Source organism: Papio anubis, chromosome 20 (assembly GCF_008728515.1).
Source record: "Papio anubis isolate 15944 chromosome 20, Panubis1.0, whole genome shotgun sequence".
In the NCBI taxonomy this organism is placed as follows: domain Eukaryota; kingdom Metazoa; phylum Chordata; class Mammalia; order Primates; family Cercopithecidae; genus Papio; species Papio anubis.
In genome coordinates, this window is record NC_044995.1 from 21708926 (window position 1) to 21736881 (window position 27956).

The 27956-nt window shown below is 43.1% G+C and overlaps 2 protein-coding genes across 3 annotated transcripts in view; both read right to left on the bottom strand.

The window, feature by feature from the left end:
• Positions 1–15971, bottom strand: part of ZNF181 (zinc finger protein 181) — a 35293-nt gene extending 19322 nt beyond the window's left edge. Inside the window, exon 1 of one of the 2 annotated variants that reach the window (XM_017954969.2) lies at positions 15898–15971. The gene's annotated coding sequence lies outside the window, so the exon portion shown is untranslated. Of the gene's footprint in view, positions 1–1528; positions 1746–15897 lie in introns of those variants that run through there. The other variant, XM_021933787.2, reaches the window with a different exon arrangement.
• On the bottom strand, positions 14364–24416 carry LOC101014311 (zinc finger protein 181-like). Its single transcript, XM_031659672.1, is given in 6 exon segments — positions 14364–16014; positions 16055–17259; positions 18547–18642; positions 18900–19020; positions 23292–23368; positions 24257–24416. Coding segments are annotated over 5 exon segments (1623 nt in total). The 5' UTR covers positions 23301–23368; positions 24257–24416; the 3' UTR covers positions 14364–15822.
• Positions 24417–27956: the final 3540 nt, after the last annotated feature.

The following is a 27956-nucleotide window of genomic DNA, read 5'->3' on the forward strand; positions in this document are numbered from 1 at the left end:
ACCTGGCTGGAGTGCAGTGACACGATCTCGGCTCACTGCAAGCTCTGCCTCCCAGGTTCCCACTATTCTCCTGCCTCAGCCTCCTCAGTAACTGGGACTACAGGTGCCTGCCACCATGCCCGGCTAATTTTTTGTATTTGTAGTAGAGACGGGGTTTCACCATGTTGACCAGGATGGTCTCGATTTCCTGACCTTGTTATCTGCCCGCCTTGGCCTCCCGAAGTGCTGGGATTACAGGCATGAACCACCACGCCCAGCCTACCCTGTTTCTTTGTCTCACTCAAGAAAAATTCAGGACACAAACACACATGAGGAGTGGGTTTAGGAGCAGAAAGTTTAATAGACGAAGAAGAATAGAGAGAGAAAAGGCTTCCTCATGCTGAGAAAGCAGGTTGCCCAAGAGAGGGTCTCCAGTTTGCAGCAGGATGCAATTGATTTTGTACAGAGGCTTGGGGAGGTGGTGACTGATTTACCTAGGGCCCAGGGGATTGGTCTGACTAGATGCACCGTTTGCATAGCCTGCAAAAAGACTGGCCTCTCCACCCTAGTCTTTTATTATGCAAATGTGGTTCTACCTGGTGGGTCACCATGATACCTACACACATGGTGACAAGGAAAAGGAGAGCAGGAACCAACGTATTGAATGTACCTGGCTTTCAGGTACCACTGCTGGTATTTACATATGAAAGCTCCTAGCTTTCATATATATCAGGCTGCTTTCTGTTGGAGAATAAATGGTTTGGGCTGCTTTTATTAAAGGAACATTCCACTGAGAACTTTTACCCTTTCTAGCTACCGAAAAAATAATTTCTTAATAAATCCTGTATTAGAAAGACACAGGGCTCATGGTTTGGAGAAGATTCAGTCCATAGCCTCATGTGCTATAGAGCCTGGAGGCAGGGAGGTCAGAGTCAAGGGTGTAAAATTGAGGTTGAGTGGTCCATGGACACAGGAGGTCCTGGAGGTTCCCAGGCTAGCCTACAGAGCTGAACAGCCAGAGCCAGCCCACAAGCTCAAGGGTTAGCTGAGTCTCCCTTTTTGGCCCTTCCCTGTATCATTGGTGTCTGCTCTCTCCTCTCTACCTCCTCATTCACAAGGTTTCCTCCCAGATTCCCAGGGAAAGGCCTTGGTAGGAGAGTACTTTGTCATGCTTTTATTTTAATGCTGAATTTACAGAAAAACCATATAATACCCTTCTGAATTTAGTCAATATATTCATACACAGAATTTTTGCAACATTAAGTTTTACACTTTCCACCACTTGTTTGAACTTTTAACTTCATATTATCTAATTTAAAACAATTCTTTAACCCTAGGCAAGAATTCACATTTTTATGCCTCTTATAACCTTTTATTAAAACACATTTTACTGTTCCTACACACCTCACATGTAAATCTATTTCCAGTAATCTCAATTACATGTCATAATAGTAACCTGGTGGGAGGAGAATAAGCACTCCCACCACTGCTCTAGAACCAGCAGACCCTCCACCCAGACTAAGGCACAGGCACACACAGCTGCACTCACCAGCCCAGTGAGCACATGCTGCTTGTCCTCATCTGCCAATTTGCCATTGACACAGTTCTTCAGCTTTCTAGCATTGGACAATATTAATGAGGATGTTCAGTATTGTGCCACATAATCAACATATTCATCAGGGATTTCCACCAGGAAGAAATCAACATTCTTTTTCACAACTGGCCAGATGTCACAATCTGGAACACAATGACACGTGGACAGGCCCTTGAGAGACACTCATCAGAGCCCACACATCCGTTTTCCTCCATGTATGCTCAAAACTGCCCTTGGATGCCACCAAAGCCCCAGCATCTACATCCCCAGGCATTCACGACCTGGCACCTACTTGCACTGGAGATCAGGAGCACGGCAGTGAAGAGCAGCTCAAGAGAAGGAGCCAGCTTCATGGTGCCAGTGGCAGGTTTGTCAGGCCCCATTTAGGGCCCTTTTATACCTGTGCCAGGTCTCACAGTGGGGCAGGAAAAGGCCTGTGTCTTGCCATTTGCTGATTATCTCCCCCTACCCATAGATGTATAAGGAACTCCAATGTGCTGCTACATCCTCAGGGCTAAGACCAGGACCAACACAAAGTAGATGCTCTGTAAATGTCTGTTAGATGAACTGAAGGGACATCCCACTGCTCTGGAGTCTATAAACTACACACTTTTAAAACTTATTTTGGTTTTAAAACTTATTTTTTTAAGACAGAGTCTCATTCTGTTGCTCAGGCTGGATTGCAGTGGTGCAATCAGAGCTCACTGCAGCCTCAACCTCTCAGGCTCAAGTCATCCATCTTAGCCTCCCAAGTAGCAGGGACCACAGGTATGCACAACCAAGCCTGGCTAACTTTTTTATTTTTAGTTTTTGTAGAGATGGGTTTTCCTCATCTTGCCCAGGCTCATCTCAAACTTCTGGACTGAAGCGATCCTCCCACCTCAGCCTTCCAAAGTGCTTGACTCTTTATCCAACTTGCCAGTCTGTGTCTTTCAATTGGAGCATTTAGACCATTTACATTTAAGGTTAATATTGTTATGTGTGAATTTGATCCTGTCATCATGATGCTAGCTGGTTATTTTGCACACTAGTTGATGCAGTTTCTTCATAGGGTCACTTGTCTTTATGTTTTGGTGTGTTTTTGCAGTGGCTGGTACCAGTTTTCTTTTTCATATTTAGTGCTTCCTTCAGGAGCTCTTGTAAGGCAGGCCTGGTGGTGACAAAATTGCTCAGTATTTGCTTGTCTGCAAAGGATTTTATTTCTCCTTCACTTATGAAACTTAGTTTGGTTGGATATGAAATTCTGGATTGAAAATCCTTTTAAGAATATTGAATATTGGGCCTCACTCTCTTCTGTCTTGTAGGATTTTTGCAGAGAAATCTGCTGTTAGTCTGATGGGCTTCCCTTTGTAGGTAATCTGACCTTTCTCTCTGGCTTCCCTTAACATTTTTTCTTTGTTTCAACCTTGGAGAATCTGACAATTATGTGTCTTGGGGTTGCACTTCTCAAGGAGTATTTAGTGGTGTTCTCTGTATTTCCTGAATTTGAATGTTGGCCTGTCTTGCTAAGTTGGGGAAGTTCTCCTGGATAATATCCTGAAGTGTGTTTTCCAACCGGTTCCATTCTCCCCATCACTTTCAGGGACCCCAATCAATTGTTCGTTTGGTCTTTTCACATAGCCCCATATTTCTTGGAGATTTTGTTCGTTCCTTCTCATTCTTTTTTCTCTAATCTTGTCTTCATGCTTTATTTCATTAAGTTGATCTTCAATCTCTGTTACCCTTTCTTCTGTTTGATTAATTCAGCTGTTGATACTTGTGTATGCTTAATGAAGTTCTCATGCTGTGTTTTTCAGCTCCATCAGGTCATTTATGTTCTTCTCTAAACTGGTTATTCTAGTTAGCAGTTCCTGTAACCTCTTGTCAAGGTTCTTACCTTCCTTGCATTGGGCTGGAACATGCTCTTTTATCTTAGAGGAGTTTGTTATTGCCCACTTTCTGAAACCTACTTCTGTCAATTCGTCAAACTCATTCTCTGTCCAGTTTTGTGCCCTTGCTGGAGAGGTGTTCCAATCATTTGGAGAAGAGGCATTCTGGTTTTTGGAATTTTCAGCAATTTTGTGCTGGTTTCTCCCCATCTTCGTGGATTTATCTACCTTTGATCTTTGAGGTTGATGACCTTCGGATGGGGTTTCTGTGTAGAGGGGGTCCTTTCTGTTGATGTTGATGTTATTGTATTCTGTTTGTTAGTTTTTCTTTTAAAAGGCTCCTCTTCTGCAAGTCTGCTGCAGTATGCTGGAGGTCTGCCCCAGACCCTATTTTCCCGGGTATCACCAGCAGAGGCTGCAGAACAGAAAAAATTGCTGCCTGCTCCTTCTTCTGGAAGATTTGTCCAAGAGGAGCACCAGCCTGATGCTAGCTGGAGCTCTCCTGTATGGGGTGTCCGTCAACCCATTGGGAGGTTTCTCCCAGTCAAGAGGCATGGGGGTCAGGGACCCACTTGAGGAGGCAGTCTGTCCCTTAACAGAGCTCAAGCACTGTGTTGGGAGAACCTTCTTTGTCAGGATCCACTGCTCTCTTCAGAGGCAACAGGCAGGAATGTTTAAGTCCACTGAAGCTGTGCCCAAAGCCGCCCCTTCACCCAGGTGCTCTGTCCCAGGGAGATGGGAGTTTTATTTATAAGCCCCTGACTGGAGCTGCTGCCTTTCTTTCAGAGATGTCCCACCCAGTGAGGAGGAATCTAGCGAGGCAGTCTGATCACAGCTGCTTTTCCTCACTGTGTTTAGTTCCAGCCAGTCCTTAGCAGGGTCAGGAGAAACCCGCCTACTCAAGCCTCAGTAATGGCAGACGCCCCTCTCACCACCAAGCTGGATCATCTGAGGTCGACTTCAGACTGCTGTGTTGACAGTGAAAATTTCAAGCCAGTGTTTCTTAGCTTGCTGGGCTCCGTGGGAGTGGGACCCACCAAGTGAGACCTCTTGGCTCCCTGGCTTCAGCCCCCTTTCCAGGGGAGTGAATGGTTCTATCTCACTGGTGTTCCAGGTGCCACTGGGGTGTGAAAAACAAAACCCCTGCAGCTAGCTCAGTGTCTGCCCAAACAGTTGCCCAGTTTTGTGCTTGAAACCCAGGGCCCTGGTGGTGTAGGCACATGAGGGTATCTCCTGGTCTGCAGATTGCAAAAACTGTGGGACAAGCATAGTATCTGGGCCAGATAGTACAGTCCCTCACAGCTTTCCCTGGTTGGGGGAGGGAGGTCCCCGGCCCCTTGCAGTTCCCAGGTGAGGTAATGCTCCACCCTGCTTCTGCTTGCCCTCCATGGGCTGCCCACTGCCTAACCAGTCCCAGTGAGATGAACAAGGTACCTCAGTTGGACATGCAGAAATCACCCATTTTCTGCATTGGTCTCGCTGGGAGCTGCAGACTGGAGCTGTTCCTATTTGGCCATCTTGCCAGATCCCTCCAATTAATGACTACTCTTTTAAACTCTAAAATCCTCATGAGGTACAAATATAAACAGAATTTAAATAAATGAAAATATTGAATGGGAATTTTCAATAGAATAAAGGTGCATTTTCTGCTAAAAATAGCAGTTTAATAACAATGAAAATACCAATAAGATTTTTAAAAATTGATACATAATATTGTACATATTGCACATAGGAATGGGGTATACATAATATTGTTACATGCATAGAGTGTTAATGATCAAGTAACAGTATTTGAGGTATCTATCTATCTATCTATCTATCTATCTATCTATCTATCTCTTTTAAGAGATAAGGTCTTGCCTTGTCACCCAGACTGGAGTGCAGTGACACAATACTAGCTCACTGCAGCCTTGAGTTCCTAGGTTCAAGTGATCCTCCTGCCTCAGCCTCCTGAGTAGCTGGGACCCCAGGTGACAACCACCGTGCCTGGCTAATTTTTTCAGTTTTCTTGTAGAGACAAGATCTCACTCTGTTGCCCAGGCTGGTCTTGAACTCGGCCTCAATCAATTCTGCTGCCATGACCTCCCAAAGTGCTGGGATTGTAGGTGTGAGCCACCATATCTGGCCTCTATCTCTATTAGCCCATTTTGCATTGCTATAAAGAAAGACCTGACACTGGGTATTTTGTAAAGAAAAGAGGTTTATTTGGCTCACAGTTCTTCAGGCTGTACAAGCATGGCACCAGCTTTTGCTCAGCTTCTAATGAGGCCTCAGGAAGCTCATATTCATGGCAGAAGGTAGAGCTGTAACAGGCATGTCACATGTAAGAGAGGGACCAAGAGCAGGGAGGTCCCCATCTCTTTTAATCAAACAGATCTCCTGTGAACACGTTACCACTGGGATGGGTCCAAAGCCATTCAAGAAGGATCCACCACCATGACTCCAACACCTCCACTAGGCCCCATTTCCAACACTGGGGATCACATTTCAACACGAGATTTGGAGGGGACACACATCCAAACTACATCACCATCATTTTGAGTATTTATTATTTTCATGTGTTGAGACAATTCAAATCCTTTTTTCTGGATACTTTAAAATATACAATACTTTATTGTTACCTATAGTCATTCTACTCTGCCATCAAAGAATGAGCTTATATATTTTATCTAACTGTATGTTTGTACCCGTTAACCTAGCTCTCTTCATTCCCTCCCCTTCCCAGCCTCTGATAGCTATCATTATAATTTCTGCCTCCATGATCAACTCTTTTAGCTCCCACATGGAAGTGAGAATATGCAGTATTTGTCTTTCTGTGTCTGGCTTATTTCACTCAGCATAATGACCTCCATGTCATCAATGTTGCTGTGATTAAGATTTCATTCTTTTTATGGCCATATACTATTCCATTGTGTATATACACCACACCACATTTTCTTTATCCATTCATGTGTTGATGAACGCTTAGGTTGATTCCATATCTATGCTATTGTGAATAGTGCTGCAGTGAACATGTGAATGCAGGTATCTCTTTGATACACTGATTAATATTCCTCTGGATAAACGTCCAGCAGGGGAATTGCTGGATCATGTGGTACTTCCATTTTTAGTTGTTTGGGTTTTTGAGAAATCACCATACTGTTTTCCCTAGTGGCTGCACTAATTTACATTTCAGGCAACAGTGTATAAGTGTTATCTTTTCTAAACATCCATATAGCATCTGTTATTTTTTTGTCTGTTTAGTAATAGCCATTCTAGCTGGGGTAAGATGATATCTCATTGTAGTTTTGATTTGCATTTCCTTGATAATTAGTGGTGTTGAGCATTTTCTTCATTTACCTGTTGGCCATTTGTATGCCACATTTTGAGAAATGTGTGTTCATGTCCTTAGCCCATTTTTTAAAGGGATTATTTGTCTCTTTGTTTTTTTAGTGTGGAGTCGTTTGAGTTCTTCTAATGAGATTTATTTTAAAGGAAAAGATGCACTTTATCCTTATAAAATTAATCTTCCATTTATCATGACCCAACAATCCCTCTCCTAAGTATTCACCCAAGAGAATGAAGATTTATGTTCACATAAAAAACCTGATCAGCAGCTGGGCGTACTGGCTCATGCCTGTAATCACTGCACTTTGGGAGGCCAAGGTGGGCGGATCACGAGGTCAGGAGTTCAAGACCAGCCTGTCCAATATGGTGGAACTCTGTCTCTACTAAAAATACAAAAATTACCTGGGCATGGTGGCACCCACCTGTAGTCCCAGCTACTCAGGAGGCTGAGTCAGAAGAGTCGCTTGAACCCGGGAGGCAGAGGTTGTAGTGAACTGAGATCACGCCACTTCACTCCAGTCTGGGCGACAGAGGGAGACTCCATCTCAAAAAAAACAACAAAACAAAACAAAACAAAAAACCTGATCAGCAATATTTATAACACTTTTACTTAAATTTCAGTTTATTGAAACTGGAAACAACCCAAATGTTGTTCAACTGGTGGATGGATACACAAAGTGTGTTACACTCATGCAACTGAATGCTATGAAGCCACAAGAGGAACAAACTATTGACACATGCAACAACATAGAAGAGTCTCACATGGATTAAGATGAATGAAAGAAACGAAACTCAAAATGCTACTATTGGATGGTTCATTTGAATGACATTCATATTGTACTTAGAAAAATAAGCAAAAATAGCTGAGAAAGAATTTTAAAATAGTGTATTAGGGACAAGAAGCCCTATGAAGTATTCTTTAAAACACACATATGCATGTGGGCATGCACCAATAAGTGAACTCTCAATGGAAAGACAGAAATAGATCTAAATCATCGAAATTTTGTGAAAAAAGGTAACTTGCTAATCAAGGCAATCTGGATGATTTTTTAAATAAAGTGGTGTTGAATCCATTGATTGAACATCTGAGGAAATTAAACAGTTAGCTCTACCTCTCACAGCCTACTTCAAAATTAACTTCAGATGTCTGAAATATTTCTATATTGAAAGAGTAAGAAAAAAAGTCTCATGAAACTCTTGGGAAAAAAAAAAAAAGAATACCTTTTAGAATCTCAGAAGAAAGAAGACCATTCCAAAGATTTTAAAACCCAAATTGATAAATTTGACTGCATAAAAAATGAAATATTATGCATGGCCAACTGCATCAAAAAAAAGTTCAAAATGTTAGGAGAAAATGTGGTGAAGATATTTGCAAGTCATATTACAATTGGCTTATTTTCCTAGTATGTGTGGAGTCCCTCCACAGCTCCTACAAATGATAAGAAAAAGACCAACATACTGGTGGGAAAAGGAGCAAACGTTCCTAGCAGAAAAGTTCAAAGAAAACAACACAAAAAGTGGCTTTGAAACGTATGTTAGCATTCCAGGTTTTGTGCTAGGTGGTAGGTTCATTAATAACTACTACATTATTAATAATCATTCAGTGAAGAAGTTTATCATAGGACATCATGAATGGAGGTTAATTCAGTAAGTCTCTGCACCATTAAAACATTTGTCCTGGGATGGCTTTTTGTCTCATCTATTGGACTGGCAGGGAGAAAATGTCTGACAAGCAATGTGTCAGAATGTGGAGAAACAAGTGCTCACATACTCTGTTGCTGGTACCATAAACTAGGCAACTCCTTCCCTAAAGGTGATGCCAATATAGAGCCTGGAAGGGGGGCACAGCTCACACAGAGAGTGAAGGGGAAGGAGTGATGCAAAGTGAGGGGGCGGTGGACACAGAGGAAGAGTGGCAAGGAAGCTGAACTTGGTGGGAGGTGACAAAGGACAACAAAGGAAGTGATAAAGACTGTCCTGAAGTGATAAGTAGAGTACACAAATCAAAAAACTACAAGAGCTGGGCATGGTGGCTCACACCTGTAATGCCAGCACTTTGAGAGGTCAATGCAGGAGCACTGCTTGAGCCCAGCCCTTCAAGACCAGCCTGGGTAACATAGCAAGATTCCATGTCTACAATTTTTTTTTTTAATTAGCCAGTCTTGGTGGTGCACACCTGGGGTCCCAGTGACTCCAGAGACTAAGGTGGGAGAATCGCTTGAGCTCAGGAGTTCCAGGCTGCAGTGAGTTATGACTGCATCACTGCACTCCAGCCTGGGTGACAGACTGAGAACCTGTCTCTGGAAAACAAACAAATGAACAAATATATATTACAAGGAATGGCAAGGAGAGTTATGAAAAATGGTGGGAAATGAAACGGGAGGAGAGGAGTGGTGAAGATGCTGGGAAGTGACAAATCTTATATTCTAGAACTCTCTTTCCCTAGGGAAATTTTGAGTTCAGTCTTCATTGAATGATTATTAATAATGTAGTAGTCATTTATGAACCTACCACTTAGCACAAAACCTGGAATGCTAACATATGTTTCAAAACTCAAAACTCAATCTCAACCTTTCTTCAGGACACCACTCAAATGCTACATTATTAGCTCCTCTGGCCGTATCTCTTCTACCCACTTCCTGCCCTCCAATTGCCTCCCTCCTTTCCCTGCTTTCTCTGCTAACATGTTTGTATTTACTGAGCTATCTTGTTATTTCTCTGCCACTACCAAATGTAAGTTAGATAAGGGAAAAAAAATTTAGTCATTAAAGAAACATCCTCCACTTAGAAATTATCAATAAATATTTGCATATATTGCTCCCCCCCCCCCCACCAAAATCCACAGTTACTCCTGAAAGCCTTAATTTCATTATGTTCTTTGCCTACTCTGGCATATTTATTATAATAAATAATACTCTCCCCATGTTTGTAGTCAACAGAGTGTCATAAGACATCAAAACAAGACAAAAAGATTACTGTCTCTGGCCACAATGGTGTAACATGGGCCAGATTTACACTCCCACCTAGAACATCGAACACTCGACAAAATGATAATTTTCAGAAATTGGGTATCAGGGAACACAGAAGAGTGATCTCTGGGAGAGGGAAACAAGGAACCACGTAATTGCCTCAGATTGCCTTCAGAGAATTTCCAGACTGCTGTGCAGGAAGGGGGAATCCCAGGGAAAATCAGCAGTCTCTGAGTTCCTGAGACAGAGTTAGGTGTCTGTGGTGGCCAAGGTGGCTATATTTTCAGGACAGGAGACTATAGAGGAGAAAGCTGCACAGAGAGATCTTCAGGGTTCTGCAGAAAGTCCCTGTTAAGTCCTCACTGAATACTGCTCTTTACGCATATGAGAAAATAGTCCAAGACTAGGGAACAACCAACTGAAAGGAGCAGGGGGAAGCAATGTCTGGAATTTACACAGGGCTGGAAATACTTTGTATTCCTAAAGCGAAAGAGGAATACCCTGGTTATTCATGGGGAGACAAGTAGATAACTGAGAAAAGTATTATATAAAATTCACCTTGCATATAGCTGCCTTGTGCCACCTAACAAAACTTGCAAAAGGTTTCCAATGGGTTAAACTATTTCCAAATAACTGAGTAACAGAACAAAACTCAAGAATATTTGTAGAAATGCAGAGGTATCCAGCACCTAAAAAAATTTTAATTTCACAATATTTTGCATTGAAAAAATAATTACCAGAAAAGTAATTAATTACTTAAATAATTACTTTGCATTGAATTACAATGCAAAATATTTCAATGCAAAAGCAGCAGAAAAGTATGACCTATTATCAGAACAATCAACCAGTATAAATAGACCCAGAAATGACACACATGGTAGAATTGGGAAACAAGTATATTAAAAGTTATTAAAATTGTATGAAATATTCAAGAGAGTAAAGGAACACTTGACAAAACACAGATGTATTTTTAAAAAGATCCAAAAACATGTTTAGAAAAAAAAATATATGTTTTGGGAGGAAGTAGGATAAAATAGTTGAAAAGAATCCTCCAGTGATCATTCTTTCCTTCCTAAACACCAAATTGAACAACTATCCATACAAGAAAGCCCCTTCATAAGAACCGATGTGAAGTACCACTCTCATCATAAGAGTCTTTTGATGCTCCTTCCTAGTGCCCCTCTGGGTGCAACTTAGCTATTGTCTCAGAGAATGTGAAGAGCTACATTACCCAGAAGGATGTGCTTCATACCCAAATGACAGCCTGAGACAGGAGTGTTTCCTGCAGCCTGCATTCTCATGGGCTGGACTTTTGGTACTGGCAGGGTGAACTTTCATTTGTCACATGACCTGTCTACCCACACCACCCAGTGGGTGCAGGTGGCTCTTTGGGACCAAGCTAGGAAGGCCAGTAAGAAGGATAGGACCCATCTAGACAGTTTTGTAGGGCCTGGGAGAGAGTTCAGCTGAGTCTGAAGTACTGATACAGTTGCTTCCCTCCTAGCACAGATGTGTTAACTATCCCCTAGTCTTTCTTGAACTCTCAACCACATGGCTGTGGTACACTGACATGGAAGATCATGGCATCCTGGGATTCTTCAGGCCTTCTCTTCCTGCTAATAGGCTCACTCTCAATCCAGAGTCCTAAACTTACATCAAGTATTACAAGAAAAAATTCCTCTTTCTGGAAATCAGTGGTATGTGGTGGGTAAGTATGAACTATAACTTCTTAGTACCCCCACCATTCATGTACAGTGGCATGTGCATATCCTCGGGAGAGCATGGCCTGCAGAATCCGGAAACATGTTCGGATCGTGCTGTGCCCTATCTCAAGGCTGTGGCCTTGTGCAAGCTACCTTGCTACCTTTCACCTCCATTTTCCTAAAGAAAGTCTTAAAGGGGAAATATTAACCATCATTCAGTTGAGGTGAGAGTACCAAAGATGGCTAATGTGTGTGTTCCCAGTGCCCAGCACCATGCAGGGACCTTCTGGATGCTATTTCTAAAGAGATACAGTCCTAGAAATCTGTCCTCTATTCCATCTTCCTTTGCTCACTGCTCTCCTGCCAACCTGTCCTGGTCATTCCAAACTCTTTCCCACTTCTCAGTTTTTCCCTCTGCCTGGGACACTGAGTCCAGATCTCCGCAGTGCCTCTCCCTCTCCTCTCCTCCTTGCATCCTTCCCTGTTCTGCACCAGTGTCACCTACTAGGAGAATCTTTTTTTTTTTTGGCCTTGCTGGTTCTAGGTTAAGTATTTCTCATCTTCTGGAATCTTTGCGCAGGGAACGTGGCACACTTACAAATATATATTACAAGGAATGGCAAGGAGAGTTATGAAAAATGGTGGGAAATGAAACGGGAGGAGAGGAGTGGTGAAGATGCTGGGTGAAGGAGTGGTGAAGATCTCTACAAAAGTAGAGATCAGGACTTGGTTGGGTGTGCCAGGGTGGTGTGTAAGCAAAGAGGCAAAATAACAATAAGTACATTTATTGAGCTCTGAGGGTAACTTAGGTAGCACTTCATTTAATCATAATTTCCTCAGAGTTAGTTTCTATTATTCCTGCTTTACAGAAAAGGAACTTGAGATTTGGAAAACTTGTTACCTTCTCAGGGTCACACAACTCTTGGCAGAAACTCACAACCTGTACCTTGATCCCTTGAGCCTATGTTCTGTCTTCTTCACCACCATTCCTCCTCAGTGGGCTGGGGAAGCCTAGGGTGACACCTGACAAAAATTTTCTTTGACCAAACTCTACCCAGGCCCCTCTGAGCCTTCTTGAATAGGCCTGTCAACTGTGGCCTATTAAGACTTGAACAACACTAACACTTTCTAATGATGCCTGAAAAACTAAAGGCTGTCCAAAGAATTTCTTCTAGTCAACACCTGAAGATAAGGCCCCTGTGTCCCAGGCTCTGTGGCAGGATAGGAGCCTAACTCAAAGTGCCAGCAGCAAACCCAGATAGACTGCACACAGACCAGCCCCCTCCCTTCCTGTGTTTTGTAATTTTTCACTTTTCTGAGTCCACTGAACCCCTCCTCACCACACCCAATTTCTTCACCTTCCCTTTAACGTACTCATTCACCTTTGTACAAATCAAAACTGAGTTCGCTTCATGCCAAATTCCTTTCCCCATTGCAATAGTTGTCAATCAGTCTGTTCTCACCACTGTCATTAATGTCCAGCTTTGTTCATCTTTGACACACCTAGTGAGCTTTGCAAGGCAGGCACGCCTCCACTGGCATTAGGTAAGTGTGGTAATAAATGGGGTATGGGACACATTCTAGGCAGAAGAAACGACATGACCAAAGGAATGTTTTTTGTTCAAGAAGGCAAGAGAGCCTGTATGGTTGCCAAGAGAAATCCCCGTCTTCTGAGATCTGTCCTAGGAGGGCAATATTGTGTGGTCTTTTACTGAATGTTCAAATGTAGCCTATATTCCTAAGATGCGTGACTCTGAGAGAGACTCAGGTCACTAGCATGAAGATGATGACCATATTTACCTTACAGTATGTGGGAAGATTATTAAAAGCAGGAAAAACACAGCAACAAACTTCCATGCAGAGGCACTTTGTTGCTTGCTTTATAAATCTTTTAATTCTCACAACCACCTGGTAAGATGGGAAATATTTTTGTTTTGACGGAGAAATTGGGAAATGAAGTGACTTCCCCAAATTTATAGATTAAGCAAGTGACAGTCCCAATAGGCTGAATTCACACCTAGCAATTTGTGTCCAGAGCTGAAAGCATTTGTCTGAATGCAGCACACAAAGCAAACATAAGGCGCAGTTGTTGCTATTAACAGTATTGTATTATGATCATTATAATTTTTCCCTATTTGATGCCAGAGTGCTTACACTCTGCACCATACAGCATTGTCATTGTCTTGTATCTTGCATCAATTACTTCTGCATATAAAGCTGTTTTCCTCTGACACAACTGCAATTTGTTTAAAGACGGACTCCCCGTCAGCAGCAAAGAATTAAGCTCCCAGGAAGTACTCAGTGATATGTGCCTTGCTTCTTTCTAGGTGTTTATCAACAACTGAGCTCTAATCACATCTGACTGGCCCAAGGCTAACAAGGAAACTCTGACTTTCCAGGCATTGGTGACCTTCATTGACAGGCTGTAACTTCAATTCAGAAGAGTGAAGGCAGTGGCACCCAGCCCATGGGATGCTGTACTCACAGATGCTGCTGAAGACCTGTAGTGTTCTGGTCTCAGTGGGTAAAACCTCCCCTTTCCTCCATGTGGAAGCCTGATGCCTCCTTCACTCAGCCCATTTCCCAACTCTGTAGGGCACCCTCCTTCCTTCTCACAGACCTGTTGAATTCTCATCTTATCTCCTACCTGGTCTCTGTTTCTCCTCAGGTTATTTTAGGCAAGAAACATTCCCTCAAAATGGCTCAGATACTAAAGGATTTGTTGGAAGGAAACGGGGGTGTTTTGTAAGAGCTCTCCCCCAAAAATGTGAAACAGTAAACAGATAAGAGCAACAAGTGATTAGATGTGACATCTGAGACCAGAATGATGAAGCAACCATGAGGAGATGATGATGAAATCAATAGCTAATACTTATTGAACGCTATTGAGAGGCCATTGTTGTAAACATTGTGCATCAATTAACTCATTTAATTTTCACAATGCTGTGAAATAGCTTTATTACCATTTTACAGATGGAGAAACTGACGCATGACACAGTGAAGAAGTTGGTCCAAGGTCACACAAAGCCAGTATACATGCAACTTGGATTTAAACCCAGGTAACAAGACTCCAAAGCTTAACGCTCTTCACACACACACACACCTCGGAGTTCTTAAAGAGTATGAAGTGTTTCTTATCTATTAGGTCCACAGAAGATACTCAAGGAATGGTTAATAGGTATGACTGAGGAAATATGTTGTCAGTGACATCATAACATTATTATTATATTCTGGACAGTGTTAGTGGCCCCTAAGAATGTGTGAAAAATGCAAATTCAAATCAACTCATACAGGAACTCTAAGATTGAGGCTTAGCAATCTGTGCTTTAACAAGTCCTTCCAGTGATTTTGACACACCACTAGAGCTCAGAACTACTGGATTCCTAATATCCCATCCCTGTGTAATACACATGAGTGATGCTCAGTAAATTTTCTTGAAATGTATTTAATTAAGCCTACTGGAAATGGACTCTGAATAATCCTCACCAAAATACTGCTATTCTTAGTATAAAGAGCAGGCCATTTTTCTCGAAGTTTGCTAGTCTCCCACTAAAGACTATACTAAGGCTAATCTTAGTGAAATTTTTTTTGCCAGAAACAGTCACAGAGAAAGACTTCATGATATACAAAATGATCTTATTAGATACCAAACTTTTATTAACACCATTTTATTTCTTTTGCAGCTTTAATTTTTAACATTATAAAATTTACTGGCTCCTCTGGGTGACTAAATATCTTCATATGCCCACTAGCTAAAAAGAATTTCTAAGTAGAACTCAACTGAAACTGCAAGCTACTGCTCTAAGAAAGGCATACTTAATTATGTTTATTTGCTCTCCTATAGAATCCTGTTTACAAATAGCACCACTGCAGATTTACATGTAATTTCTAAATCCTTCAGGTTGCTCTACCATTCATCTTCTGATGTCTAGCAAGATAAACACTCTTAGTGAACACTTTGCTACACCTCTTATATGATGAGATTTCTCTCCAGTTTATTTCCTGTAGAATAAGGGATGCACTTGGAACTGAAGAATTCCTTCAATTTCTAAATTTTCCACATTCATACAACTTTTTTCCTGTAGGAGTTTGTAGGAGATTCCTATTGCTTATAGTCTTTCCTACATTTGCTACATGTACACAGTTTTTTCCTAGTGTGAGTATACTTATGTCAATTAAGGGATTAATACTGACAAAGGCTTTCCCACATTTATTGACTTCATATGATTTCTCTACAGTATAAACTCTGATAAATAAAAATGTCTGCATCATTGCTAAAAGTCTCCCATATTCACCACATTCATACAACTTTTCCCCAGTATAAATTTTTTCTGATGTTAAATAAGGGAGGATCTATGAAGTTTACCATGATAAACACTGCTTCAAATAGTTTCTCTTCTGTAAGATTTCTCACATGTATAGTGATTCATATGATCTAAAGGCTTTTCCACACTTACCATATTATTGGGTTTCTCTCCATTATGTACTCTTTGATGGGCAGTAAGATTTGAGCCTTTGCTAAAAGCTTTTCCACACTCATTACATTTATATGGCTTTTCTCCAGTATGAATTCTGATGTATAAACTCTGTATAAACTGATTATAGTGAAATTTATTGATGTAGTTCAATAAGGTTTGAACTACAGCTGAAGGTCTTTCCACATTTAATACATTCGTAAGGTTTCTCTCCAGTATGAATTCTGTGATGTTGAAGCAGGGATGACCTATGACTGAAGATTTTCCCACATATACTGCATTCATAGGATTTCAATCTAATGTGATTTCTCAAATGCATATTCAGTGATTCAAGCTGGTTGAAGGATTTCCTGCATTTCTAAACTTCAAAAGGATTTTCTTCAGTATGAATACTCTGATGTTGAACAAGAAATGACAGGCTACTAAAGACTTTGAGACATTTGTTGCATTCAAACTTTTTCTTTATACTGTGAATTCTTTGATGTTGAGTAAGGTGTGAGCTACAGCAGAAAGCTTTCCCACATTCTCTACATTCATAAGGTTTCTCTCCAGTATGGCTTTTCTGATGATGAATGAGAGATGAACTATGAATGAAGGCCTTTCCACATATACGACACTCATAGCGTTTTTCTTGAGTATGAATTCTTAGATGCTGAATGAGAAGGGACACACGACTAAAAGACTTTCCACAGTTCATACATTCGTATGGTTTCTCTCCAGTGTGAGTGCTCTGATGGTTAGTAAGTGATGAGCCATGGCTAAAGGCCTTCCCACATTCAATGCATTTGTAAGGTTTCTCTCCACTATGACTTATCTGATGCCGTGTAAGGGATGAGCCATGGCTAAAAGTCTTCCCACATTCACGACATTCATAGGGCTTCTCTCCTGTATGAATTCTCCAATGGCGATTGAGGATTGACTGTTTGCCAAAGGCTTTCCCACATTCACTGCATGTATAGATTTTAGCTCTATTACAAGTCTGGGGAAGGATAAGAGATTTGCTCTGGCTGAAGGCTGCCCCACTTTTATTAGAATTCAAAAGCTTCTTTCCACCATTGATTCTCTCATTTTTTATAACTGACTTTTTTGATACATTCTTCTTTAATATATCATATTTCTGTGAATTCCCTTCAGCAGAATTGTTTTGTGGTTCTGAAAGAGTAGACTTTGAATGAAAAGTGCTTCTAAATTTGTTGCATTCTATATATTCCAAATTCTTATTAGAATTTGAGAATTCAAAACGTCGTTTTACAACTTTTTCTATTGTTACTGTTTGGGGTGAATCTTCATCGTAAATATCCTTCTTTGTTGATAATTCCTTGTTTTCCCATCTTGATTCCCAATCTGAAATATATCAAGAAAGCAAAGCACTGCTTTTTTTTTTTTTTCCCTACTTCTTGAAAAAAAACTTCTACAGTGGAATTAGGAGAAATGGATAAGAAATGAAGCCCCCAGAAAACACATAGCTCCGACAACTCAAAATATTTCAGTGACTTCTGAACAATGCTCAAATGGAGCAGAGAATAGAAAGTTCACAGAAGTAGGAACAGAGTGCAATAAAGGAAATGGGTAAACTATACAAAATGGATAAAATAGTATTGAAAAAAAGGAAACTATCAGAAATAAGATGTAGAAGGCATTCTGGATTACAAATCATCTTTTTGTGCCTATATTCATATGGGAAAGATTGCATTTTGTCTCATAGCCTTTTTCTCCAACCTTCCATTAATCTCAATTTGCTGCTGGATTATCAAGCTTAAAATACAGAATTGATACCACTATATTAAACAATTGCAGTAAAAACAAAGTAATCTAAATGTTCTTTATAGCTGACAAAGATTTAGGCTTTCTGAGGTTATGAAGAAACTGTGTGAATCATATTATTTCTTGAACATTAAAAAATATTATTTCGGCCGGGCGCAGTGGCTCAAGCCTGTAATCCCAGCACTTTGGGAGGCCGAGACGGGCGGATCACGAGGTCAGGATATCGAGACCATCCTGGCTGACACGGTGAAACCCCGTCTCTACTAAAAAATACGAAAACTTAGTCGGGCGAGGTGGCGGGTGCCTGTAGTCCCAGCTACTCGGGAGGCTGAGGCAGGAGAATGGCGTAAACCCGGGAGGTGGAGCTTGCAGTGAGCTGAGATCCGGCCACTGCACTCCAGCCTGGGCGACAGAGCAAGACTCTGTCTCAAAAAAAAAAAAAAAAAAATATATATATATATATATATATATATTATTTCTAAAAACATATTTATATGTCCCTTACTTCCTCTAATATGTTCATATTTCATCTACAAATTTAGAAAAGTGATTTTCCATCTAATTGACAGCTTTTCTTAGCTTAAAACTATTAGTATATTTTGCTTAAGTAGAATTAAGAATAAATTGTCTTACTTTGTCATGAATATAGTAACAATTTGAATTATCTCTAACCTTGATTAGATGACATAAGTGATACAGATAATAATTTTAGAGGGAGAAGCAATTGTTTTGAAAATATAAGCTAAATATCCCTCAATTTTTCATTTCTATTTGAGACCTTTGAAGACAGTATCCATAAAATGCTTCCACACTCACTATAAACATCTTTTAACAAAAACTTCCTTAGTCTCGTTCACCGTGACTCACCTGGAATCACACCTTTTGACAGTTTTTTCTCCACCATCCAGGGCTCTTTTCCATCCTCCAATAACATGATCACATATGGCTTAGTTACGGAAAGACCTGCTTACAGGAAGAATATAGAATTGTTTAAGCTGTGGTCCTCTATTATGAGAGGCCATCACAAGAAGGACCACAAGAAGGGATGAAGGGTGTTCATTGAAATGGAAAGATAAGCTTCAGGCAGGGCACAACACAGCTGCACATTTCCTTGGGAACATGCTACAGAAATTCAGCCATTTAGTTAGGAGGCTCTCCAGCAATTCAGAGTGGCAAAAGAAAGGTGTCCCCTATTGGAGTGGATGGGGTGATATCCTTACCTACAGAGACCAGGTTCTCATAATTCTGGACCATCACATCCTTGTATAAGTCCCTCTGAGCAGAATCGAGCCATGCCCACTCTTCATGAGAGAAGTCTATAGCCACATCACTAAATGTCACCTGAAATAGCAAATATATTTAAGCTCAGTCATAGCCCAGGCCTCTTCTATCACTGAAGAAGGGGTAAAATCAGCCTGCTTGCGGAAGAAATGAAAGAAGATTCAGGAGTTGTGACAATGATTGGGAATGTGATCTCAGTTAAGTAATAACAGGACAGTTATGTAGTTGGAATTAACATACAATAAAGGGGACAGTTATGTAGTTCGAATTTTTACACAATAAGAATGAGAGACAAATATGATAGCTTCACTTCAGTAGAGTTAATTTTGTTACAAGTTTAGAATTATATGAATTTTAAAAAGCAACATTTGACATTTGACGGCACAGAGTCAAGTATTTAGTCATATCTTTTAGAGCTTAAGTGCTAGATAAGTAATTAAAAATAAGGCTAAAGTGATTGTCTCTCAAATGGGATACTCAGGAAGATTCACTAAAGCTCACAAAAAATGGGTTCAGAAAAAAAGACATCTTTATATTAAAGACTGATAAGACATATGGTTTGATTGTATTCCCTAAAAAAGCATATATTGAACTTAATCGCCATTCTAATAGTATTGAGAGGTGAGACCTTTAGGAGATGACTGGCCTTGAGGACTCTGTCCTCATGAATGGATTAATGTCATCATTGGGGGATAGGGTTCCTTATTTAAAAAAATGAGTTCAGGCCCCCCTTTGCCTCTCTCTCTTCTCTTTGCCCATCCACCATAAAATGACACAGCAAGAAGGCCTTTGCCAGATGTCTGCCCCTTAGTCTTGGACTTCCCAGGCACCAAAACCATGAGAAGTCAATTTTCATTATTTATAAACTACTCAGTCTGGGGTATTCTGTTACAGCAGCACAAATAGACTAAAACATACACATAACTGATTCATAAACAAAAAAGAAAAATATATTTATGGTGTATACTTAAACTGAGTACTGACAAACATTTAATAATTGAAATATGAGACTCCTGGGTGAAAAGACTGAAGATGTCATAGATCAGGGGTCTACCGCCCGGTCTCGGACTGGTACTGGTCTGTGGCTTTTAGGAATGGGGCAACACAGCAGGAAGTGAGTGGCAGGAAAGTGAGCATTACCACCGGAGCTCCGCCTGCTATCAGATCAGCTCTGGCATAGATTCTTATAGGAGCGCAATCTCTACTGTGAACTGCGCATGCAAGGGATCGAGGTTGCACGCTCCTTATGTGAATCTAACGCCTGATCTGATGTAGAACAGTTTCGTCCCCAAACCACCACCTCCACCACCTCCCACTTTCATGGAAAAATTGTTTTCCACAAAACTGATGCCTGGTGTCAAAAAGGTTGAGGACTCCTGCCATAGACAATCCTTAAATAGGACCTGGAAGTAAGAGAAAAAAACAAAAGAGTACATTTCAAAGAAAATATTCTAAAAAAAATGCTCACAGATGTACTTAGAAATTCTTCTCAATAGTACTCATTTCACAGTATTATTTAAAATAGTAAAACTTTAGAAGCTTAAATACTCAATAGTAGCTTATTGGCTAGTCAAATTACAATATGTGCAAAAAGTACATCCATTTAATATAGCATTATTACTGTCGGTGATTTGTAAAACAGACTGCTCTACTGTGGTTATTTTTTAGCTCTGAGAGTTCATTCAGTATTGTAGCACTTTATTTGGATATTTTGCATGCATGTTCACAAGTGACATGGGTCTTTGGTTTTAAAGCCAGAATTTAGTTTTCTCAGGTTTGGGGAAAACAATTAAAATTCAAACCTCCTTCCAACAGCAGAAAATCCTCTCCACAAATGTAGAAACAAAAAGAAAACGGTTTTATTACTGAATAAGCATTAAATCAGACCTTGAGGCACTTCACAAGCAATCCACTATTGAGATTAAAAGAACAGGAAGAAATCTCATCTTTTTATATAGGCAAGCAGATACAATCCAACACATATGTTTTCCAAATAAACAATAACTTATCCTCAAGTAAGATTTGACAGTTCAATTTGCTACACAAAATTTATTCTAAATTCACCTGTTAATTGGAGTTGCCACTGTGTTAGTTAATTGCCTATATCCCAAATAAAAATAACATTTCTCATATCTTTGACAAACCGGTCATTACAACTTAGAGCCAGAATGCTTCTTTCTTCCCCTTCAGTTGCCCGGGCAGCTTGAGATGTTCACTCATCTGAGCCCCCAAAAGAACATAGGATATCTATGCTAGCACTTATTTAAATTTCTTACGCTTTCTTACTTTTCTACCAGTGCTGCAATCTTCAACACAGGAGCCACTAGCCAACTTGGCTACAACATTTAAATTAATTAAAATGTAAAAATAAAATAATTAAATAAAATTTAAAATTCATTTCCTCTGTTGCTTAAGCCAAAATTCAAGTACTCAACAGTCATACAGGGCTGGTGGCTACCGTACTGACTAGTACACATGCAGAACACTTCCACCACTGCAGAAAGTTCTCTTAGACAATACTGCACTAGATCATGAAGTTCTGTGTGTCAGTGTACACTGAAATCCATGCACAACTTTTCCTAACAGGTACTTTGTAAGTGTTTAGAAGATGAACCAATGAATGGTTTTGGTATTAGCTCACTTTAGCCTTTCCTTTTTTTTTTTTTTTTTGAGACGGAGTCTCGCTGTGTCGCCCAGGCTGGAGTGCAGTGGCCGGATCTCAGCTCATTGCAAGCTCCGCCTCCCGGGTTTTTACGCCATTCTCCTGCCTCAGCCTCCCAAGTAGCTGGGACTACAGGCGCCCACCACCTCGCCCGGCTAGTTTTTTGTATTTTTTAGTAGAGACGGGGTTTCACCGTGTTAGCCAGGATGGTCTCGAACTCCTGACCTCGTGATCCGCCCGTCTCGGCCTCCCAAAGTGCTGGGATTACAGGCTTGAGCCACCGCGCCCGGCCTTTTTTTTTTTTTTTTTAAGAGACAGGTTCTTGCCCTGTCACCAAGCTGGAGTGCAGTGACATAATCATAGCTCACTACAGCCTCACACCACAGGGCTCAAGAAATCTTCCCACCTCATCAGCCTCCCAAGTAGCTGGGACAACAGGCATGCACCACTATGCCAGTTTTTCAGTTCTAATTATCTAATTATTCCAGGAAAACAGACTTCACCCAACATGTACATCTGCTACTCACATCCCCTCCTGTGCAAGCTTCACCTTCCATGCCATGATTCTGCCCCACCAGTTCTTCATTACTCATCTTATTCACCCAACAATTACTTACTAATCTATTTGGTGCCAGGTAACACTCTGGGTACTGAAGCTATAGCAGTCAACAAAAAAGAAAATACATTCCTCCCACCAGGAACAGACAATGAGCAGGTGCATATACTGAACATACAGTACATCAGCTAGTGAGTGACACGCGCCATGGAAAACAAAGCAGTGATGGAGGAGTGGAAGTGCTGGTCAAGGGAAGGTGACTGCAATTGCAAATAGGCGTTCAGGGAAGCTTTTCTGAGAAAGTAACCACGGAACAAATACATGAAGGAGATAAGAATGCAAGCTTGTGCCTATGTCGGGGAAGAATATTCCACGTGGATGGCACAGCAACTGGTGACAGTGGCTAGAGCTCAAAGGAATGAGGGGGCAGAGAAGGAAGGTAGGATCAGAGAGGTAATGGCCTAACTGTACAAATAGGTCACTGCAGAAGTGACTCAGTTAGAGCCACTGAAAAATTTTAGGTTGAAGAATGACAGGAATTTATATAACAATAAGATCACAGTAACAGTTGTACTGAGAATAGATTGATGCGGGTTAAGGGCAGATGCTGGGAATACAGCTAGGAGGCTACCCCAATAATCCAGGTGGCTCAGACTGGGGTGGTAGTGGTGGTGGTGGTGATGGGCTAGCTAATGGTTAGATGCTGTACACGGTGTATCGTTTAGATCCAACTAGAGGACCGGAATATTAGTTATAAGTCAAAAGGAAGAATCAAGGATGACTCCAAACATCTCTTCACTTGAGACCACATGGTACAGTTTTGACAACCATAAACCAAATAACCTTACATTCCAAAGTTGCATTGTGAATTACAGTTTAAAAATTTTGGCAATCTAGAAAGTCTTCTAGCAGAAAACTGTAGAAAAGAGGAACACTGGGTGAAGAGAGCAATACCTTGGTGTTCTCTTGTGAGCTCCATCCTTCCTATAGTGAAAGGAACCATAGATCCAGTCCCTTAAATGGACTTGATTAGGTGGGAACAGGCAGAAGCAAAGCAAACACACAGAGGCCTCATGAAGTGTTTCAGGAAGACTTGGGAACACACCGACTTACCTGAGCCATTATTCTGCAATTTCTAATAGCCAATAGAGTCCCCTTTCCAGGCTCTTATCTTACAGATGGGCAGTGTCCTGAGGGCACAGAAGGACAGGAAACAGTAGTCATGAAAAATAAGGCTGGCAGCTGTGACACACCATAATGGAAAGGCACACTGGTAATCACTCTCCGGGGCGCCAGTGTCTCCCTGGGAACTAACAGAGTGTTTCTCCGCAAGGGCTAACCGTTTACCAGGTGCCACCTGCGGGGAAAATCAGTTATTCTGTATATAAAAGACAGAAACAACAGTAATAACTATCAGCTTGTTCAATCTTCACCACTTTGCACGGTGGACATTCACATTATTCCAGATTTCTTTTTTCTTTTTGTCTCTTTTTTTTGAGACGGAGTCCCGTTCTGTCGCCCAGGCTGGAGTACAATGGAGCGACCTCGGCTCACTGCAACCTCTGCCTCCCAGGTTCAAGCGATTCTCCTGCCTCAGCCTCCCGAAGAGCTGGGATTACACACACGTGCCACCACGCCCAGCTAATTTTTTTTTTTTTTTTTTTGCATTTTTAGTAGAGACGGGGTTTCGCCATGTTGGCCAGGCTGGTGCGGTGCCTTACGCCTTTAATCCCAGCACTTTGGGAGGCGGAGGCAGGCGGATCGCTTGAGGTCAGGAGTTCTAAACCATATATATATATATTTTAAATGAAATTCCGAGATACAGAACCTATTTGTTCAAGGTTACGCAACTGAAAGCGCCGGCTTGATGACAACATAACCCCAAAACAACTGCGGCTGGCGTCTGCTCTCGCACCCACTTCGCTCTCACAACAGTGCCAAGAGGTCGGCGCCATCATCACCCCGCGTTTACACGACTCGACACGAAGGGCAGGAAATGCCAAAGCCCGGGCCGGTGTCAAACCGCGGGGCGGACGCAAGGCCTGAGCCCCGCCGTCGTCCCCGGGACCCACACTTGCCGGAGTCCTCAGCAGGGCCTCACCGTCCCCGCAGGCGCCCGGAGCTCGCGTCTCCGCGGACCTGACGCGCCGCGTAGCTGGTGAGCAGGTAACGGCCGCCGACCTCCGGGAACGACACTGCCCCAAACCGTTCCTTAGCTTGGAATCTACCTCCAGGCCTGAGGTTATCGCGGGACTGACCTCGTGCACCCACGGCCGAACCACATTTCCCAGAATCCTCCGCGTGCGGGACACCTGTCCCCGGTGCCGCGAACCGCCGGCACCGGAAGACCACACTTCCCAAGGGTCTGTGCGGCTGCGCGGACCTTGTGCGCAGCGGGTAAACCGGTCACGGCTTCGTAAGAAGCTAAACCGCCTGGGGCTGTCGAGCCAGAGCCGGCCAGCTAGGACCACGCGCAGTGTCCTGGGGCACACAGTCGTCCTCTGGTGAACGATACACCTCGGAACCAAGGGACACCCTCTACTTGTAAGGGTCATGGCGCCTGGACCAAGAAATTACATTTCCCAGAAAACTCTGCAGCCGCGCCGAGGTCTTCCGGGTCATTCCTGCGCTCACACAAACGTTTCCCTCCGGGACGTGGGCAGCCCTTGTTGGTACCGCGGAAGTGCTCGCCTTTGCTAGCAAGGGAGCCCCTCTCATCCCAAAGCCTGCTGCTATGCAGTTCATCTTCAGAGCTCTTTTTGTTTTTTTGGCCCTCATATGCCCAAGACGATAGCTCACAAAACGCCCTGTGACCCGACTATCACGACTGTAGTTGCCAAGGACATTTCCTGGAAATGCAAGGGGACACGTATCTGTGACACCAATGACCGTTCTGACGCGCGTTACGCCCCCTGGAATTACTCAGAAATACTGAATTTGAGTGAGCGCTGGGAGGACGGAAACCATCCTGGGAGGAGTCACTCCTTCCGCAGCCATCAGCGCCTGACACCCCCTCTCCCCAGAAGTGCCTCTGAGGCCCTGACCTTGCCCGGCCTACCCAAAGGGGCAATGAACCTCTCTGTATGCAAGCCAGAGCAGTCTACTCTTCATGTGTATTTGGGTTGTTTACTTTCTTTTTAACACTTAAATGTCAATTGACTTCACCTATTTTTAAAATGATAAATAGTGTGGTTATAGACTTTTTTGTACTTAGTAAGTACTCACCTGCATGATCTTCGTGAAGTGGTGCTTGTTACCAGAAAGGGGTCCCGGTCCAGACCCCAAGAGAGGGTTCTTAGATCTCACACAAGAAAAATCCACGGGAGTCCACAGTGCAAAGACAAAGCAAGTGTATTAAGAAAGTAAAGAAACAAAAGAATGGGTACTCCACTGTTGGAGCAGCAGCTTGGGCTGCAGGACTAAGGATACTTGTAGTTATTGCTTGATGATATGCTAAGCAAGGGGTGGATTATTCATGAGTTTTCCAGGAAAGAGGTGGGCAATTTCCCGGAGCTGAGGGCTTCCTCACTGTTTAAATCATGCAGGGTAACTTCTGAACCTTACTATGGCATTTGTAAATTGTCGTGGCACTGGTGAGAGTGTCTCTTAGCGTGCTAATGCATATAATTAGCATATAACTGAGAGGTGAAGGCAGCTGGGCTTCTGGGTCAGGTGGGGACTTGGAGAACTGTTCTGTCTAGCTGAAGGATTGTAAATGCACCAATCAGCGCTCTGTGTCTAGCTAAAGGTTTGTAAACATACCAATCAGCACTCTGTAAAAATGCACCAATCAGAGCTCTGTGTCTAGCTAAATGTTTGTAAATACACCAATCAGCACTCTGTAAAAACGGACCAATCAGTACTCTGTAAAATAGACCAGTCAGTGGGATGTGGGCGGGGCCAAATAAGGGAATAAAAACTGGCCACAGGAGCCAGCAGCCGCAAGCCCCTGGTTTCCCCTTCCACAGTGTGGAGTGTTTTGTTCTTTTGCTCTTTGGGTCTGCACTATTTTTATTAGCTGTAACACCGCAAAGGTCTAGATGCAGCTTCACTCTTGAAGCCAGCGAGACCACCAACCCACTGGGAGGAATGAACAACTCCAGACGTGCCGCCTTTATGAGCTGTAACAGTCACTGCGAAGGTCTGCAGCTTCACTCCTGACACCAGTGGGACCACAAACCCACCGGAAGGAACCCATTCTGGACACATAAGGAGCAGTGAGGACACCAAAGGTCAGTCTCCTCGCCATTTTGATTTTGGTGGGTTTTGGCTGGCTTCTTTACTGCAACCTGTTTAACCAGCAAGGCCTTTATGACCTGACATGTATCTTGTGCCGACCGCCAATGTTATCCTGTGACTTAGAATGTGGTAAGTGTCTGGGAGGTTGGTCTCAGCCTTATTTTACCCAGGCCGTATTCAAGATGGAGTTGCTCTGGTTTAAACACCTCTGACACTTCTACTTGTTCTTTCTAGAAGGAAAGAACAGGGCAGGGAGGAAGAAACAGGAGAAGATGCAGGGGGCGTGGGAGAGGATGGGGAGAAGGAGGGAGTGTGAGCTACATCCATGTAACCTGCCTGCCCCATCTTCTCCACAGCCCGGTTGTCCTCCCTGCCCACCCTATCCCTCCACTGTGGGTCTCTCCACTATGAGACCACTCCCCACTCAGAAGGCTGTTGACCTCCAGCCCCTATCCAGAAAGTCTCATTGCCCAAAATCCTGCCCAGAACCCTAAGGTGAAGCCACAGTTGAGGGAGCCCCTCCCCCAGTGTCAACCTGGCTCCCACTTCCCAGTGCAGGAGAAAAGCAAAGCGGGTGAGCTGGGAGGAGTGCAGGCTTTGGGGACCGGCCATTCTCCAGGTGCCAGCCTGGCCACAGGGCCAACAGTGACTGGCAGAGAACCACAGGGTTCAGTAAGCAGAGGTCACACAGGCCCCAAGGCCAGATTGCAGTGGGAACCAGTATGGCTAGGCCAGCAGGGGGCCTGGCTGAGGTGCCCAGAAATCCCATCAGCACCACTGGGTCCCCTGGAAGATGCTCAGGTTCCCCAAACAACTGAGGATTACAGGCAGGGGATTAGAGTCAGACCTCACCTTGGACAGCAGCCCCAGCCCTGTCCTCAGCCCCAGGGACACTAGGGCATCCGGCTGTCACAAGGAAGTGGGTGGCTCAAGTCCAGGGGCCTGTGCCTTGGCTGAGGGATGCGGCTCAGGTCAGTTTGCTCCATGACTCCCTGGACCCTGGGCCGCACTCTGCTGCAGCCCAGTGCACCGCACACTGCTCTGCTGTGCCAGGTTGTGTTGTGTCGAGTTATGCTGTGTCCTGTGCTGTGTCACTGTTCCTGCCAACTCCCTGTCTGGGAGCTTTAGGGCCCTGGCCTCTAAGTCCCAGCCCCGAGTCAGCCTCAGGCAAGGTCTGCATCTCTGCGGCCTCCACTTCCCTGGCTCAGCCTTGCAGCTCCCACTGCCTCCTCTGCCACTCACCTACCACCCATCACCCCCACTTAGAGGCCAGGAAGCAGCGGGAGCTGTCTCCCTCATCCCTCCATTCTCTGCCCTCTCCCGCCATCCTTCAGGACTCTATCTTAACTTGGCTCTTGCAAATGCCCGGACCCACCCACTGACCCCAGAGCACCCCCTACCCATGTGTTTGGCCAGGGGACGCCCCCACACCGGCCCCATCGTGTCCCTTCGGGGCCCCAAGGCTGCAGCACAGGATGCCTGTCTGGCTCTGGACCTGCCCAGGGCCCTGCCCTCTGCCGCCGCTCACAGGACAAATCC